This window comes from Paralichthys olivaceus, chromosome 14 (assembly GCF_024713975.1).
Source record: "Paralichthys olivaceus isolate ysfri-2021 chromosome 14, ASM2471397v2, whole genome shotgun sequence".
NCBI classification, from domain to species: domain Eukaryota; kingdom Metazoa; phylum Chordata; class Actinopteri; order Pleuronectiformes; family Paralichthyidae; genus Paralichthys; species Paralichthys olivaceus.
Window position 1 is genome coordinate 11,851,432 of NC_091106.1, and position 19,392 is coordinate 11,870,823.

Consider the following 19,392-nt stretch of genomic DNA (forward strand, 5'->3'; position numbering starts at 1 on the left):
GTAATTCTGTCTGGTGTCAACAAATGACCTCTGAATAACACTCATAGTGGAAATCCCAAAGCATGTTTTGGTTTTCGTGTGTCATTTCACACCAGCCCATCTTTTGTCTTTTTTTTTTTTTTTTTTACATCTATATGACTTGTATATCTTTGTTATCATATGCAGGTCCCTCCTTGTCCTCCTGTTATGATGGTTGAGTTGTGTTGTTGAAAAAAATGTTTGTGTAAATTGTCGCAGCACTTGTGCTTCATTTGCCAAACTTGTCGCTAAAAAAATAATATTTTTTTACAAGCCATAAAAGCCACTTAGGAAATATTCACCACTGGATTGTCAGTAGTGACGGTAAGTTCGGCAGTCAAAGGTGGTGTTGTAGGCTTTCACAATAAAACAAATCCTTGGCTGACTAGGCTTCATTATTTAATCATTCCAATTCTGATTTCTCAAAAAACTACTTTAGCACCTGTGAAGTTAAATAAATATATATTTTACCTGTAAAATAACGTCTTTGTGGGATAGCTGCAGGACTCTGTTGTAGATACAGCAATATCCAGACCTTACCCTTACCCCAACCCATTCATATTGCATATGAGTCCATTAAATCATTTCCTCGTTTTTAATTCAACATCCCGACCCCCTGCCCTGTCCACATTCCCTGACTGTAACAGAGGGACAAATAAATCTGTGCCTGTGTCTACTTGTCCCCTCACCTTACCATAACTAAAATGTTATCGTGCAGGGTTGAATGACGCAGAAAAATCTTACATAACAGAAAGTTGTGTGCTATTTAAACAATATTAATAGTTTTTTGTTTGAATTGTGAAGTCATTTTTGTAGATGTAGTATTCAGCAAGTAGAAGTAATCAGAGAATGATTTAGCTGTTTACAGGCTCATGGCAGCAGCTGTCTAAAGCCTTTGTTTTCTGGACTCTTTCTGCAGTTGGTATATATGTTTTTTTAATTAAACATATAGAATCATAATCACTCAATACCAGGACTGACTTCTTCAACACTTTATAAATCTAATCATTTTTGGATGAGTATTTTAATTTCATTCAACAATATATTGCCACAGGATCTTTACCCAGCAGAAGTTAGGAGTTTACACATGTATTTTCTACTATTCTGCAGTTTTTTCCTGGACTACTCATCAATCAATCAGCAGGTTATTCAAGGTTTCCAGTCTTTCAGCCAGCTTTGCAAAATGTAAGGTGAGAGTGGAAAACAGAGGCTGCTTAGGGTGTGTGTTATTTGTCTACACAGAGCACACGTCAGATTCTAGGACATCCTGAGTTTGCTTTGTTGTTGGATGTGATGAGGTTCATCTTCATGCTCTGGTTTGTCTCATCAAATCCCATTTTGGCATGACAGTGCAGGGGTGCGGAGATTAATCAAACCTATGTAGGAAGATATCCATTTTAGATTTTTTTCATTATGGTGAATCATTTCATCATAGTTTAGCCGTATAAAAAAAACGGGTGAGTTTTCTACACTCCACTGACCCATCAGAAAAAGACACCTCCCTCCACAGCAGAGGAGGAGACAAGCACGTACACTTTTTAAGCAGCTTCTGTTCGGTACTAGAACAAACTGCATGCATTAGACTGCATGGCAAATAAAAAGTCTTAAATCCAAAACAGGCTAAAATATTGTAAGATATTAATTACCTCTGCCAAGGAGGTTGTGTCTTTATCAGGTTTAGTTTGTTTGTCAGCAGGATTATGCAGAAACTATGGGATGGAATTTGGTGGAAGGAAGTAGAATGAGTCAGGGAAGAACCCGTTCATTTTTGGGCAGGTCTGTATCAGGGGGTGGATTCAGGATTTTCTTTTCACTTTCTTCTATCTTTCATTTTGAGATTTTTCATTTTTCAATATTTTCCTTTACTTCTCAGAAAGAGAATTATGCGTGAATCTCGACAAATAGACCTCGACCTAATATAAACTACAATCAAATTAACTTTAATTATTAATGGAATGATTTGCTGGTGTACCTATCTGTTACTAACCGACCTGCCTGTCTGTGCTCTCACTGCACATGACTGGAGTCTTCAGTCAGGGAGACGCACACCATTGGAGACAACAGAAGAAGTTAACAAGCAGAAAGTTGTCTTCTAGCAGTGGCCAGAGCTCATTCTTTTATTTTGGGGGTGTAACGTTAATAAAAGGGCTGATGGGAGGGGGTGGGCTGTATCGGTTGCATGTTGTATTTCATATGCATATTGCATTTACAGGATTACCAACCCTACAGCTTTGATGTTGTCCAGGATAAATTGGACTGAAGACGGTGTCTCAGTCTGTGTTGCTGCGAACTGACCAAAGCAGATGTATTTAACTTTAATCCGTGGCAAACCGGCTGAGCCCGTTTTCTGTTTTCCAACAAAACCTCATCTCCCAAACTTGTGCATTTGCACGTTCAGTCGGGAGCTGCCCTGTTAAACCGTAGGGGTTTTTTTTCATTCTTGGTTGCTGAGCAGCTCTGCTGAAGCAGTTTGGGCAGCGCAACAGAGGGGATCAAGAGCACAAGAATAGTCACTCATTCAGTTTCCCCGCTGACACTTTTTTTCATCCTGTGTGAGGGCTGAAACCAGGAACCTTCAAAGCTCATTCTCGTGTCTCTGATCTTCAGGCTCTCGCCACTTCCTACCGCATATTTGACAACGATGATACCAGTGTGAACGTTTCCCCAGATTTATACAGTGTAAGCTCATTTTCCACCGTTCCTCTCCCTTTCCATCTTTTTCTCTCTCACATGCTTTCTCACACGATCTTTTTTCCGAGTTCCCAGGCAGGCTGCAGACCAGAATAAAGGTGTTTCCTATTATGCACTGTACAATAATCTTTACGGGCTATAAAAACAAGCATTACTTCATTAAAATGATATGAACATTATGTCCATTTGAAAGTTAAATGCTCATTTTCATAATGAAAATTCATCCCAAAACAAATGTTCTTCCATATGCAGAGGTTCATAACTAATGTATGAGGATATGAAGAATTAAATCCTTGATCAAACCTGGAAGTAGGACTGAGCACAGAAACAATGAGCTTCATTTGATGGTATGAGTTTTACAAATCCAAATAAAAATACATTTTTGATTCTGTACGTTTGCGTTAAGTGTTGTGGCAGCGCAGCTAACTCTCAAATGATCAAAACTTTAACAAGAGTCTACAGGAACAAGTCCTTGAAAGTATAAAGGACTGTGTGCTTGTCTATACCCTCCACAGTCACACATGTTGTTTAAGCTTTTTTTGATGTGATGCCTTTATTCACAGTTGATTGACTATTCATTGTGATGTGTGCGATAATCATTGGCCTGACCATGAACATCCTCAGAGGTGATTCCCGTTTATTCTGATGGAAACAGCGAAATTGCAAATTCCACAAATCAACTGTGTACATAAGTGTAACACAAATCCAAAAACAGAAATGTGTAAGCATACTACGTGTTACTTTAAAGTAATAACAGACAGAACAAACATTTGTAAGTCGAGGTCCCATAAAAGTGGTTTGACTACTATCATATTGACTCAATTTTTATTGACTATGGAGGCCAAGACAATATACACAATTACAAATGTATGTAAATAGACTGTGTTACACATATTGTATAATTGGTAATGTGACATTTGTTACCAACAGAGAAGAAGAAGAATTTCTCCAAAATATAATTTGTTACTTTGTCACTTAAAGTTTTGGGGTAAGTTCTGAAAAGACAATAATGTTGTTGGTGCGAGCTGGAGCGTCACAGGTTTTGCAGGTCTTCAGTAATACACCACGGTCATGAAGAAATAGGTAGATGGTAGAGAACAGGATCACCACAGTTATTAAAATTCATCCTCTGGGGACCATGAATTTTTATGACGGATGGACTGACATGATCCCCAGACTTTCACTACTAGCATGGCCAAAAACAAGTTTTCCACCTTATGCACATTGTGTATTTGTTTATCTAGCTTGTCCCTGTGCAGCTCCCCATGTACTGTCTAAAGACGAGCTAGTTCAAAATGTACATGTGGTTGCACACCACAGTTTGTGTTTGATATATGTCCTCAGGCAAAACACATATTATTAAAAGCCACATTCTGTAAGCGCCTGGTATCCTGGGACATCTGTCTCGTGTAAAGTGTCACATAAGGAATGAGGAAGTGTGAATCAGCAGTGTTGATGTGAGAAAAAAGGTTGGATGCTGGGATTTCAATCTGTTAATAAATGATTTCATCAAGAATTCAGACGGCAGTCCTGAGAGGCAATGAGCACAACCTTTCCTTCTGCAAATATCTCTGTTAGGTAAGACTCTCCGTTCTGGCAGTGACTCTTAGTAACCTAAAAAGCCATTCATTTGTACTCTTCCATTTTGAATGACCTCTGACTGATTGTTGAGACAGTTTAGCAGCAGAGACAGCATCCTGCAATTTAAATGATCTTCCTCAGACAATCAGTCACAATCAGAGAGTCTGTGTCACGCTGGAGGAAATCACTGCATTTTTGGATTTTGTGCATTTCATGCGACTCATGGTGTAAAACTGACAGCACTGGCTATTTTCCACACAAACTGATAATTTGTCAGACTGTGGGACAGTCGGCACAGATTATAAATTGCATTCTGACTCTAATCAGGATGTATTACAGTCTATAATCAACCTCCTTTCTTAGTGAACATTTGAGCCTTTTATCTGCACAAGCCGGAGCTGCTTGTTAACGTCACAGCTTTGTCTGCCGACTGTCGGCAGCTCAGATAAGGGCGCAGTGCTCCAGCCTCAATGAACTCTTGAGTTTCAATATAGCAGCTCAGGTGTGTTTGCCGACTTGTTCACAAACATCTTTTATCGTCCTGCAAGTGTGTTACTGACCTAAAATTCTAAATCTGAAGTCAGCGATCAAGGAGGAAACCGCAGAGGTTATTATTTCTAGAGGATAATGTCTTGTGAGTTTGGACACAAGTGTTGAGTTGAGGGTGTTCCTGTGGAGCTGAACAGGAGAGTTAATATCATCCTCTCATCTCCTTCCCGTTTGTAATCAGGCCGCAGAGACACAAGAGGACCACTGGGCCAATTTGCTCTAGATTTGCCCATCCTGTAAATTGTAAGGAGAAGTGCTGCAGCTTGATTGGAACCAATGATCCGCAAATATGATCTTAATATGAGAGTTCATCTTAACGCCAAGTGACTCTGATATCAAATGCTTTGTATATTTAATCTGACAGCTGTTTAAGTCCTTCGCTATGCAGGGATGAGAGAACGCTCGCAGCTCGCAGCTCACAAGAGCTCAGTTTGCAGTGAAGTGAGGCACGGAAAGCTGACTGGGACTTTTGCCTCTGTTGTTATTTTGACTGGATCATGAGATTACAGGGTTTGATGTAAAGGACATATCAGGAGTAAGTGGGATAATCTCGTATCATTAAGTTTGCAATGTGAGCATATTTACAACTGAGTCAGAAAAATAATCAGCTAAAATTATTCACTGTGTGTGATGCAATGCATAGTTTAATTCCCGCTAATGCGCCCCCAGCCTAACATTACACTGTGGTTGTCATGCTGCAGTAGACTCCAGAGCTGAGTTGCACATGTTGACTGATTCTGTTTTTTTCACTTACATAACAAAACAAATGATCTTCTTATCTGTTGTTTTATTTCGTGTTTTTTTTTCCCCGCAGAGATTGAAAAGTATGAAGGCGACGATTTGAGGAAAGATGGCGACATAAAGAAATACCTAGATATCATCAGCAATAAAAATATCAAGCTCTCCGAAAGAGTTCTCATTCCAGTGCAACAGTATCCAAAGGTAAGAGACACAACAACAACGTCTTATCCCAAAAAACACATGGTGGCATTTTAGGGTGCTATGTTTTACTTCTGTGGGAAGAAACTGAAAAGTAATGGAAACAAGTTTTTGTGCCTTTTAGTTCTTTTAGTAGGAAATGTGTATTTAAGAACTTTAGGACATTTTTAGGTCACAGAGGGAATTTTTCATGATAAACATTTTGAATATGTAACTTTTAGGAAGAAAGAAGAATTGTAGGGGTTGTATTGAGATGTTGGTTGTTTCTAATCTTTTTGAGGTATTAGTGTACTGCCCCTTCTAAAAATGGCTGTTTGGAATGGGCTGTTTGTTTTGCCTTGGCCATGCTGGTTGCAGATTTCTTACTGAAACTGCAAAAGTGACCAGCAGTAATTAAGCTGTGAAAACATCTTTTAACTACATGTCAGGATGCAACAAGAGCAGAGCTAAATTCATATGTCTGTGATATTGTTTCCTGAATTTCAGTCGTCAGTCTGAGTGGTGCCTCTCAGTCTGGACACTATAGCTTAAAATGCTGCAGCCATTGCATAAATACTTTGGGTACCAACAATCCCGATATAAAGTCATAGGGCACTGTCCACTTATTTTCAGTTCGTCATCAAAAAACAATGTTTTTACAGCCCTGAAGCAGCCAAGAGGAGAGTGAAGTACAATGACCATAAATCACTGTGTGACACAAAACACAGTATTCAGATTCATGCAATATCACGACTGACAAATGAAATGTGGCCTAATGAGGCTTCTCTATTGGGCAGCTGAGCAACAACACACAGCTGCTGGTGTTGAACCTGAAGGCTTTACCACCACTGGATCAAAGGAGGCCGCTTTACTGACTCTGCATTTACACCATCATGCAACAGGCAGCTAAGAATGATGACGGCAGTTTAACAACACAGATCGCTACAAAACATCTTTGATATAGTTTATTGATTTTATGTCCTGCCTACAAATACATAATATACTGCATACAGTGTGTTACTGTAGGCAGACAAACAGATCGATGTTCCAGTTCCAGGTCATTAGCAAGACCATTACATTCACCTATGCAAAGAGCAGTACTGGTTGTTGTTGAGAAATAATTAATATAATATAATATATATATATATATATATATATCATTTTTTATATGTATACTCTTTTTTTTTACATTAAGCCCTTTGAAATCTTTTCCGACCACAACAATGCTGTCGATAAGTTAACTGAACCTTGTCATGTCTCAACTGCTTTTCATTGCATGCTCGTGAAAATAAGGATATAAGATGATATGGTATACTTGGCATCCAAGAGTTGCTATAGACTATTAATTTTAAGGTCCCATAAAATGAAAACTTCCCTGTGTAATGTTTCACCATCTATGCCAAAGCCTTTCTTTGTATCATAATTGTACAGATTTTTCTTCCTTTAAAGGTAGGGTTGGTAATTTGTCTGAAACACTTTTTATCCAACTAGTTGAAATCCTTCTCACATGGAGGCAGCCATCAATAAACACACTCGTCATGAAAAACAAAATAAAGCCTGGTGTCTGTGGCCATCACAGGACTGTAATAAACATGACCAATCATTTCATTTAAATGGAACGAAATGATTGGCTTGTTTACCTGTCTGTCACTAAACAACCTGCCCGCCTCCACGCACCCTGCCCGTGCATTGACTGCACATGGCTGCACTTGGTGTGTACTTCACTGTCAGTCTGCAACAATAGAGCTATTGTCTTCATCACTCAGCTCCTCTCGTCTTCATCACTCTGCTCTTCCTGTCTTCATCACTCTGCTCTTCTTGTCTTCATCACTTTGCTCTTCTCGTCTTCATCACTCTGCTCTTCTCATCTTCATCACTTTGCTTGTCTTGTCTTTATAACTCTGCTCTACTCATCTTCGTCACTTTGCTTGTCTCGTCTTTATAACTCTGCTCTTCTCGTCTTCATCACTCTGCTTCTCTCGTCTTTATCACTCTGCTCTTCTCATCTTCATCACTCTGCTCTTCTCATCTTCATCACTCTGCTTCTCGTCTTTATCACACTGCTCTTCTCATCTTCATCACTCTGCTTCTCTCGTCTTTATCACTCTGCTCTTGTCGTCTTCATCACTCTGCTCTTCTCATCTTTATCACTCTGCTCTTCCCGTCTTCATCACTCTGCTCTTCTCGTCTTTATCACCCTACTCTTCTCATCTTCATCACTCTACTCTTCTCCTCTTCATCACTCTGCTCCTCTCATCCTTATCACTCTGCACCTCTCGTCTTCATCATTCTGCTCTTCTCATCTTCATCACTCTGCTCTCCTCATCTTCATCACCCTACTCTTCTCATCTTCATCACTCTACTCTTCTCCTCTTCATCACTCTGCTCTTCTCATCTTCATCACTCTGCTCTCCTCATCTTCATCACCCTACTCTTCTCATCTTCATCACTCTACTCTTCTCCTCTTCATCACTCTGCTCCTCTCATCCTTATCACTCTGCTCCTCTCCTCTTCATCACTCTGCTCCTCTCATCCTTATCACTCTGCACCTCTCATCTTCATCACTCTGCTCTTCTTGTTGCTCCACTCCCTGCTTCCCCACACTCTCTGAAACATTTTGAATCCAAGTGCTGATTTGAAATGTTTCACATCTGGTCTGGTCACAAGCTCTGCCCCAACACCTCACAGCTATCTCTTGGAGCCGCACTGCACAGCTGATGCAGCTGCCTCAACACACAAGCAGCTAACAGTCATGGGATGTTTGTTGTTGATGGAATTTTTCATGAATTTGATTTTTTCTTCTTTTTTTTTATGTTGTTAGACAATGACCTTGGCGGAGGTCTGAATTTTCAAAGAGGCCTCCTCGTTTTAGATGTTTGCTGATTTTGTGCTGCAGTACTTTTAACTGGGCCTCTGGAGCACAGACGTTGTACTTTTGTCCAGCGAGCCCCTCTGGACACTCCACAGAAATCAATTTGCTGTTTTCTCCTCAGGAAAAGTGTTGAGAAAGTAATTAAACAGTGTCCAGGAGGTCCTCACTCTATTAAATAGATTTCAGATCTATAAAAACGCCAATGGAGCCTGTTTCTTGTGAACAGAAGATTCACATTGACTCGTTTAGGGGAATTAGCTGTCTATCCATTAAAGCATTTTTCATTGAAGTACCTCTGAAATGTGAACATTTCATTCTCCAACTGTCTGACTCAAAACCTCAAAAACCAATATGTAAACTCTTCTGGAGACTTTTGCAGTAATTGAAAAGAATAGTTCATACTTTTATCTAAGGTTTTGGATTCAAGTTGAGCATCAAAAATAATATATATGTACATTATATGTGCTGTAGAATACAGATGAATATTATGTCAAAAACTGAAAGGCAATTTAGTCTCACTCTTATGAAGTTGAACGTATCTGTTCTATAAAAACTTTAAATCTTCTTCTTGGAAAGTAAAATGTAGACTAAACTTACTGAAGAACTGAAAAGGAACATCGAGATCTCGAACACAGAGCTCAGTGTAAGTATTTACATTTTTGTAGAGATCATTATTATTCCTTTGCAGAAATAATTGTTCTGCACCTACTCAGATCTGGTGTTCCATGGTGATTGAGCTCATGCGTGGCCAGTGGGCACCAAGCCACCACTTAACTCAGGGTGATGTCGGGATAAATTTGCTTTGATTTTCATTAAATTAAATGGAATCATTATTCTCATCATTCTCTACACGTTTTTACATTTTTTACACATCAGACATTTTAGATTTTGTGCATTCACTTTCATTTCATGAACATATTTCGGGACCTTTAAGAATCTTTGCATAGATTAAATTAGTAAGTATTTTAATTTGATATCACAATCAATTTTTGAGGTGCTAGAGGTTCTTTAAACATTGCATCAGAAACTTAATGTGTGAAAACACGTGTTTAGATCAATTTTATTAAAAAAAAAATATAATTTTTAGTCCATTTATTGCTTTATACAGACATCATACTTGAACAAACTCAGGTGGGGTCAATGAGGTCAATGCAATCAAAGTCCTTTCTGGTACTAAATTGCAAAGCTTTTCAATATTCGTTGAATGGCTTATTCGCAGACATTATTTACATTTTGCCATGAAACAGGAAGTTGTAACATTGTCCAGTCTGCCCACAATGTCACAGGTTGAAAAGAGTCCAGGCCTGAGGACATTTATCTACCATTTAGCATTTATACATTAATCTTATGTCTGTAAGAAAATGAAAGTGAATCGCGAAGCAACATACTTCTGATTATAAACAGGTTCAGTACACAGGCTGAATGTCCTGGTTCTGTGTAATGAGCTCAATAGTTCCAGCTCTGCCCAGTCAGCAGAGCAGTGCAGTCTGGAAGGAGCAGTTGTCCAACACCAGCGTCTGTGACCTAATTGCACAGTCAGCACCCCGCAAGACTGCAGTGTCACTATCTTAAACATCTTGGTAACACTGCACTTTCAGTTAATGGTGATTAGCTACATGAAGAGACTATTAGCTCAACAGCACGCCCTGCAATGAGGGTGAGGAAAACAAAAACGTCATGCGGAGGTCGGAAAGATTGCACACTGTGAAACCTACACACTGTTATACCAAACGGACGGTTTTCAAGACTAAAGACGTGTTATATGTTATCAGACAAAAAGATCTAATATTTGCAAGCACGATACACAAGACACAGATATACATTTTCATCTGTGAAACAAATATACATAGTTTTAGTTTGACATCATGATATTATGGTACTATTATATATTTTTGTTGATTGGACGAGTGGCGAGTTTATATATACATATATAAACATAACTGTTAACTGTTAACACCTGCACCACAGATTAGAGAACACAGATTAATTGTAACATTAACATTGGACTAACTGCTGTAAAAAATGTTTGTACAATGTGGCTACACAGATATGAATTCCTGCCAGTTTTCTCTGATCGATATATTGGATTTTTTACTCCGACAAGATCTGGCCCCGCAGAGAGGGACAAACTAATCAATTTTACCTCTCTTCACTTTACAACCTCACTTTGTGTCACAGCCATTTTCCACCAGTGCCGAGTCTACTCTTCAATAACGCCCAGTCTTATTTAGTGTCACTGGTGGTGGAGCAAAGGATAAAGTATCATACATCTGCTCCCTCATGTTTCCGCAGTGTGACAGTGCTCAGTCGAGCCTACACCTGTCCCGTTACTGCAGAATAATGAAATGCTAAGTAATGACATTAAAGCATGGGAGAACTGCTCTGCATGGCTGTGGATTCGATGATATGACACACGAAAGACTAATGTCACCTAACTGTCAATCAATCCCACTTAATGGTACATTTACACATACTAAATGACATTGATGACAGAGCTGTGGTATTGTGCATGGCCGCTGACCAACACACCTCAATGTGATGTAATGTTATTACTTCCATCTGTGCTTCTGCTGTGACAAGATAAACGTCTGCTGGGCCTGTTAAGTCCTGTTATTGGATCATGCGTAGTTTCAGACACGTTCATGAGCTCTGTCATTGTTCAGATCCCACTCGACAGGGCGGCTGCTGGACATTTGCTTGCTCTGAGTGCAGTTGCTTTGTGGTGCCCCCCCACCCTACATACAAATATTTAGAATACAATTGGCAATGTTATGAAAAAAAGATCCGGCACTATACAATAATAAGAGTATTTAACACTGTAGAACTGTACCGCGTAACCTGAACTGCTGGTTGATGGTTGGTGGCCATGGCTGGATACTGGTTGTGTGTGTGATATGAGTGGTTGATGGCCAGTGCCTTCCTTGTTGTCCTGGATTTACCCATAGATCAATTCCAGCATTAACTATGCATTAATTCAGAAATATAAGGGAAACAAATTAGAATATAAAGTGCAGAGATAAATAAGCTTTCCAAACACTCATAGTTAAGGAATTAAATTGGGCATTAAAAAGAAAAGATCCAATAAATGTTCAAAAGCAAAATATAACAAATAAGAGTATAAATTAATGAATAAAACATTTATGCACACTTATTATTAATGTATTAATATCCAAACCTGATATTTAGATTCATGCAGGAACCCTGATTAATAGGCTATAACCTTAAATTCCTGTATACAAGAATTGCACTTGTCCAAAACTTATAAAGTTACTTTGTTACTTTCCACCACTGTAATTATGTATGTATACTTAAAAGAAGCCTAACTGCTAATTTAGATGAAACCGTACAGAAAAATGTGCAAAACACATGAATTTGTCTTTGTAAATGTGCAGCTGCTGCGCCACAGATCTATTTGAATAAAACCTGAAAGGATGATGCATCTTGTTTCCGACTGGCCCCCGCTCTAAGCATCATTCACATGGGAGCACCTGTGTGTTTTGTGCACTACTCCCTGTAAAATCTACTTGGGATTTGTTGTCATTTTGCAGCCTGTCAAGATAAAGGAATCCGGCCCTGAAGTGTTCCTCTAGTGACCTCACCATCACTTTCTGTTTTTAATCTCCCCTGAAAAAGCAATGAAACCTTGAGAACGTGGGTTGATCGCAGTCAATGGGAGAAGAAGAGCTACATTTGTGCATGTCCTGTTTTGACATGTAAACAAATGATACCCTCACAGCGTATACACTGAGATCACTATTTACTAAAGCGAAAAATATGATATTGAGATAATCAGAATGGCCATTTTCATTACCGCTTAACTAGAATGTATCCTCTGCTCCTTAATGAGACAGCTTGATTAGAATCTCCTAACCTTGGGGCATGAAATGGATTTTCAATGGCGGATACATCTATGAGTTGGGGTCCAGTTCTGGGTCTATTCTGCATAAAAAAAAATTGATCTCGCTCTTTTAATTAGAAATTGAATTTGGTTGAAAAAATGACAAATGACATTTGTATTTTTCTGCACCTGTTACTTTAAAAAAAGCTATTTTACCTCTGGCGGGTATTTGCTCGAATATCTATTCTGCAGGTACATTCACAGACAACAACACATTAAATTGTATTTTGTCCTTGTGGGGTGCCAGAATGTTCGAGCTTATCAGTCTTGGGTTATTGTAACCTTTAAGTAGTGCAACAGCTGTGCTCTGCCCATGGAGAAATTCCTTTTTTGTCTGTCCAGAGATGTCAGAGTCCCAAAGAAAAGCCTATCATGTGGAAAGGTGTTTTGCTTAGATAAGTGGCAAATACAGTAGAGGGAGAGCAGAGTGTGAATTAAAATTAAGCACTTGTGTGATAGCATTGTGGCTCTACTTTGGGATCCCACTAAGTCAGTGTTTGTGTGATGGCTCTGTCTGCCACAATGCTGCTGAGGAGATATAATAAAGATAAAATGCCTCTCTGTGTTAAAAACCCTCCAGAATATACAGCGTTGTAGCCCTGCGTGCGATTCAAGGGGTTTTCTGCATAGAGTCGCTCTAATGTGACTAAATCAAGTCATATGTCAACACACAGCATAGATACATTGGTGAGCTGTTGATTGACACTATTGGCATGAATTTAAGAGCATAAAAGAGAGCAGCTCATTGGTGCTGGAGAAAAGCAAATTGCAAGTGAAAGAGTGACAAGAAGTTCAAAATGTTTCCTTCACTTTGGTTAGTTCTTTGTCAAAACAACACAATGAATAATCAGGTAACAAGGTTGTTGTTTTTTCTTGTTTTGAAGCCTCCCTTTGTTTTCTTGAACTGTGTAGGCTGGAGATTAGTGTGGGTCTACCAACACACATTTCCTTTATGAAGCCCAGTGTGAGAAATGTGAAAATAATTGTATAGCTTGAAAATATGTATTTAAAATGTGCACATTATAGAATTGGTCTATTGTGATGGATTGAGAAAATGTAAACGCCTCTTTTTGTTACATGTCCAGTTGGATTTGCAAAAAACTGAGAGATTGAATGTAAAAAAAAATTAAAATAAAACTTGTGCTCAGCACTTGTCATTTAAAGGCCATCGCTTGTTAGAGACTCACAAGAAGAGAGCTCAGATTGTATGGATTGATTTTTCTCTGCTCTGACAGGAAGGTTATAAAGCTGCTGCTCAGACAGCAAACAACGTCTGTCGAAGTTTGCAAGTCACTTGATAGAGTTTAGTTAGTGTGTGCATTTGTAAGGACATCTTTGTGAGGACCATTTTGAGCCCTTGCACAACCTTACGGTTTCTGGTCTGTCTATTATCTGGCATCTCTGTTTTCAGAACAATGGCGAGTGTTACTAATCGAATCGTGTTGGTGTTGCAGCTGATAGATGTTGAAGAGCAATTACCTTTTCAACTCAATTCAGAAATGGCTGCCAGAGATGCGACACTACCAAGCGGACCAATGAATCTGGCTTTAGGGTTAGGCATTTAGTTTTGATGGTAAGGGGCTAGGGAATGCATTATGCCCACGGGTGTCCTCACTAAGATAGACGCACAAACATGTGTCTGAGTGTGTGTGCGACATCTGGGCGACATGTCATAGCTTACATATTAATGTGTTTTGTGTCATCTCTATTAGCACATCCTGTTCCTGTTTGTCATGATAAAGACACAAAGACAGAGGTCATTTTGTCACCAAATGCAAATGATATTTTTTGGGATATTATCTTATTTCATTATGCTCCTCTATGTGAAATGCATTGCTACTGTGAATATTTTAACACATATGGTTTGTCCCAATCCAGAAGTGACTTCTTATATCTGATGTCTTCTTGATTTTTTTAACATTTAAATTGATACCACAATATTAGATGCCAGTGATTAACATTAACACGGACACACAGCCTCTCTTTAAACGCTCAGTTGATTTGGTTTCCTTTCTGAAAAGCTCAGCAGACAAACAGCAAATCTCCACCGGTTGTCAGACAAGCACCAAACAACCACTCATTCGCTTTCTTTAATGTCTGCCGAGTCCACCGGACACACTCCTCTGACAGACCCTCAGCCCAGTCATCCCTAGTTGTCATTAGAGCATAAACCACTACCTGAGGCTTTAATCCTCCTATCATACAGAACCTGGACTTTCCCAATAGCACAGCTCGCTAACCCGGCAATAAGGGCCTCAGGACATGTGCAAATCTCGACTGGCCTCAGTGCACTGCATTAAAGCGGCCACCGTTCACATTTTACATCCTGAGAACTAAAAACATATAGAATCATTCCGAGTTCGCCTTAGTTTTTATTTATGTGAGCGCATCCTTTCATCTTTGGTGTTTTCTCGCTCTTGTCTCATCTAATGTCTGGCGATGTACCAATCAGTGTGAGTCTAACATCAAACTTTGTTGAAGAGCTGTCTCTGGCAGTGAAAAGCCACATGCACTTCTACTTCTATCCCGTCTTTGCTTTTAGTGAAGCTAGTGTGTTAATCCTCGAGCACAGCCGTTGCTTCCTCAAAGAAAGTCACTGTTATTGTTAATACCTGGAATAAACATGCATCTTGGATGGTCAGAGGAGGACAGATCTCCAAAGGTGAATTTTCCGAAGACACATGGAGGATGCATTGAGATTTGATTCACGAATGTGGCCAGTTGACATTAAACTTTTTCTGCCCAAGGCACACCGCAGGGCAGGCCAAAATCTCAAGGCACACCTGTATTCTTATTCATGCAAAACCCTTGTTATCATCCATTCTTACCCACGTTTCTCTCTTTTTTTTTGTTGCTCTCCTTGACACTGGCTGTCAATCAAGCTCTTTGATGTGTGACTGGACCAACAGTCAGTTCCTATAGTCAGCCCAATAAATGTGAGCATTTTGCAGAGAGAAGAATGGCCTAACTGTGCCATTCATCAAGTGCCCTATGTTTCAAGTCCTCAAAGCAGGGCCTGTCTGTAGGGGCTATGATAAAGCTCAGAGTGGTGCAGTTTTAAAGTACTCTACACTGATTCAGCTTTGCACTCAAATGATACTGGTGGACAAATCAAATCAAATCAATGCAGCAGATCCAAAGATAGTCTTTTTATTCCACAGAGTCCCCTTACATTACCCAAAATGCATCGCAAACATTTACAGTTCAGTCAGGGATTGAGGTGTTAGCTGCTCGCAGAAATGAGCAGCCAGCAGAAGTCTGGTAAACTTTCTTCCCTCTAAACCCACACCACAAGATTCTTGATGTGGAGCCAACCGACACTGACACAAGTGTCATCACTTGAGGCCATTTATCAGATAACACACAGATCCCTGTGAAGCCACAAAAGGCTTTTATACAACCTGTTATTCATATATGCAGGAGTGCGCTACTCCCTAAGACCTGTAAACAGACTTTGATGTATGGAGGATTGGAGTTTCTTTAACAGGAAAATGGAAAAGCAAATACATACAAATTGACAAATCAAAAAAGATTGAGGAGCACATTCACCGGTTTGATATCACATTTGCAACACAAAGAAATATGCTGCAAATACAAAAATGCTGTTGTTCAAAACAAAACAGAGAAGTTACAAAGACAATTTTAAAGGAAAAGCTTCTGGCCTCTTTTCTGTATTTGCAGGGAATTTCTGTATTTTCACTGCTTCGGGATGTTGGATTTGTGTTGTCAAATTGGTGAAAGTGCCTAAAAAAACCTACAAAAACATTATTTCATATCTCCGTGTGAAGAATGAGGCTCTTCATATATGTGTGGGCTACACATCTGAAATGGAAGAAAGTGTCATTTGGTTTTTCTTTTAACCAAATGAGCATCATATCATATACCCACACCACCATTATTACTAACATGATGGAAAATCCTATAAACCACTAATACAATGACAATTTTTACGAATGAGAGTTGAAAACAAACAACAACTCAAAGTGAACTTGGACAAACTTGGATGCAAAATCATTGCTAATGAACAGATTTGATACAAGAAGTCCCACCTCAGTTGAACATGCAGTAAAACATGAGAAAATATTGTCACCTGGAGATGAAAAGCCTTTACCCGTAAGAAAAACTCTCATGAATCCATGTGACCTGTCTCTGGCTGATGGCTAGTGTTTGATACAGTGAATCCATCAAATGAAGAATTTACAGAGACCTGTCGACCAATAAGAAGTGAGCATTCCCACATACTTTGATTGGTCTTGTCTCTGTTCTGATGAAATCAAGAGATAAAATACAACACTTGATTTGCTGAAGATTAGAAATGATGGCACTCACTGACCTTCTGTTACATAGTGACTCACCACTCAAAATGGAGAACTGTTTGGGATAATATAGCACTGAATGCCAAAACCAGGTGACCCCTGTGCTCTAAGTCCTCAAACATACGTGTTTTTCTTTGTGAGAGCTTCATAAATTTGATGTTTAACAATTAATATGCAGATGAATATGTTCGATTTAATCTGCACAAAATCTTTTATTGTTTGTCCTTCACACGTTGTAAAATACAAATAAGAGGATCAGTTCACGCACTGAATATTTGTTCAGTGTCTTAAATGTGTTGTGCATAATTGTTGCATTCACAACACCCCTCCTCCTAATATCTGCATACTTATCAGTGTTGAGGCTATGGGGGGCACATAACATCATTTCAGACCTCATTTAACACCGAATCGTGCCCCTTTCCGAAGCCCAAATTGCTCGCCATGGAGCAGTAGAGTGGCTCCAGACATTCATTAGCTAAATGAAAACAGGCCACTCTTCTTCTACCGCCCACCGAGTGTGTTCTCGACATAGCTGCAGCCACCATCTGCTCTGAAGCTCCCTGCTGCCGGCTATAGGACAGTCCTGTCAACGCAATCCACGGAAGGTGTCCACAAAAGGTGCCTTAATCATTCAGATCAGAGGACAGAGTGAGGACAGTTGGGAAGCGTCGTTGTTTTTGTGTTTTGATGGTGTCATCTTGGTGTCCTTGGCGCCTCCCTCACCTAAGATGGAACATTCACTCCTGATTTTAATCATGTTCCGTAATAAGCTGAGTGTGCGTTTGTCGGCGTTGAGTTGCAGCAGACGCACAGCTGGCAGAGAAGTTATTAGCTGCTTAGCCACAGTGGGAGAGGCTGTTTTGTGGAAAGGTTAATATCATTTTAGGGATGGCCAGAGTGTGTTGTAGTGGTTGGGTGACCACCTGTTCAGCCCTGGAGGTGGTCCCCTATCATCTCATCCAACACTTGAAGGTCAAACCCTCTATTAATATAAAACAAGAACTGAAACTCTGTGAGATGTTCTTTATGCATGACTTTTATGGGTTTGTTTCTAATAGGAAAGATTAAGTATTCTATTTGGAGGATTTAAGTATTCAGGTTATTTTTAATGGTGGAAAAAAAAGGTTGCAACATCCAGTATACAGTTTAAAGGGGTTGTAAAGTTTCTTAATGAATCATGAGTTTGGGGGCATAACATGTATCCAACCAATATCCACTATATTGCCATTTCCCATTCCCCTTAAAAGCCAGGTACACTTCCTATTTTGGTGAATAACTATTATAATGGTGTTCAGACACTTGTCTTTGTGAAAGCAGAGCACCTGTGTGTGCAAGTAGCAGAGAGTCTCAGTGTTGTGTATGTGCACATTTCTATTTAGAAAATTCACCCTTAAACATAATACACCCATTGGTTTGTGTTGGTCAATTGCACAACAGCTTTTGTTTGCCTCAAGATGGTAATGCACCGAAATGAACATTTAAGGCCAACACGCACATGGGAACACAGAGGGGCACAAGTGCATCTGCTATTTAAATCAGAATGGCACTTAGTCGAGTACATACCGTCGCCAAGGCCAAACAGTCCCCTTAAATTCAAGGAAACCCCCCTAAACTGCATGCACTCATAGATATAAGTCCTTTAAATATGCCTTAAAATATTTCATCGAGATTTACAAATGATTTCCTGTGAAATCAGTGAAAATGTCGAATCTTATAAAAAACCACACAAAAGGGTGCTGACAACAGTGTTGGTCTGAAACTAGCTGAGACTAAAGCATTGTTCTTTGCATTTGTCTTTAAGGCCCTAAGTCTCTTTTTCTCATCTCCTCAGTGATCACTTGCTCATATTTTCTTGAAAAATGCTCCGTTTGACTACAATTGCGTTATGACTTTCACCTCCCAGATTAATCGGCACTAATCTCAGCAGCGTTGCGCCTGAAACAACCTGGAGCTACTCATCTCAATATGAACACTAGCCTGTGCACAGTGAGAGGGAAATGATAGTCAGAGCCCCGAGGCTTGAATCTGATAGTTTGTCATTTGGATAGTATTACTTAATTTCCCACTGGGAAGGAACTCATTATTTCTGACTTTATCTCAGCACTGACCTCTTAAACAGTTTTAGGAATGTTATTGGTTTGAGCCAATGTTTCCTTTACATTTTTTTTTCCCTTGGCAGGACATGCATGACCCTAAATGCTGATAAGAGGCATGACTAGTGAGGGCACAGTTCATGCAGAAGGATGGATGTATGTGTTTTTGCCAGACCTCAAATAAGAGTCCCATTTACTTTTAATGTGCATGTACATACAGAGCACAATTCTACTGATTTATTACAGGCGGCATTACAGCACCCATGATGAATGGTGAATGGAATGTGAGATTATATTGATAATAGATGACTAATGGTCAGCACAGCATATCTTATGTTTAACCTTTCTTTTTATATCCAAGACATTAAGAGAGAGGCTGCTTCAAAAATACTCGGACATATAAATCAGCCTTTTCATTGTTTCTCCTCCATCCTTTTACAAGCATTGATAAGGACT

The 19,392-nt window shown here is 39.5% G+C and overlaps 1 protein-coding gene across 15 annotated transcripts in view; it reads left to right on the forward strand.

Annotated features, from left to right (window-relative positions):
- Positions 1–19,392, forward strand: part of khdrbs2 (KH domain containing, RNA binding, signal transduction associated 2) — a 73,756-nt gene that overhangs the window by 16,388 nt on the left and 37,976 nt on the right. For all 15 annotated transcript variants that reach the window (XM_069538395.1, XM_069538396.1, XM_069538406.1 and 12 more), the window contains one exon: positions 5,654–5,781. In XM_069538395.1, coding sequence (XP_069394496.1) covers positions 5,654–5,781 — 128 coding nt within the window. The remainder of the gene's footprint in view (positions 1–5,653; positions 5,782–19,392) is intronic.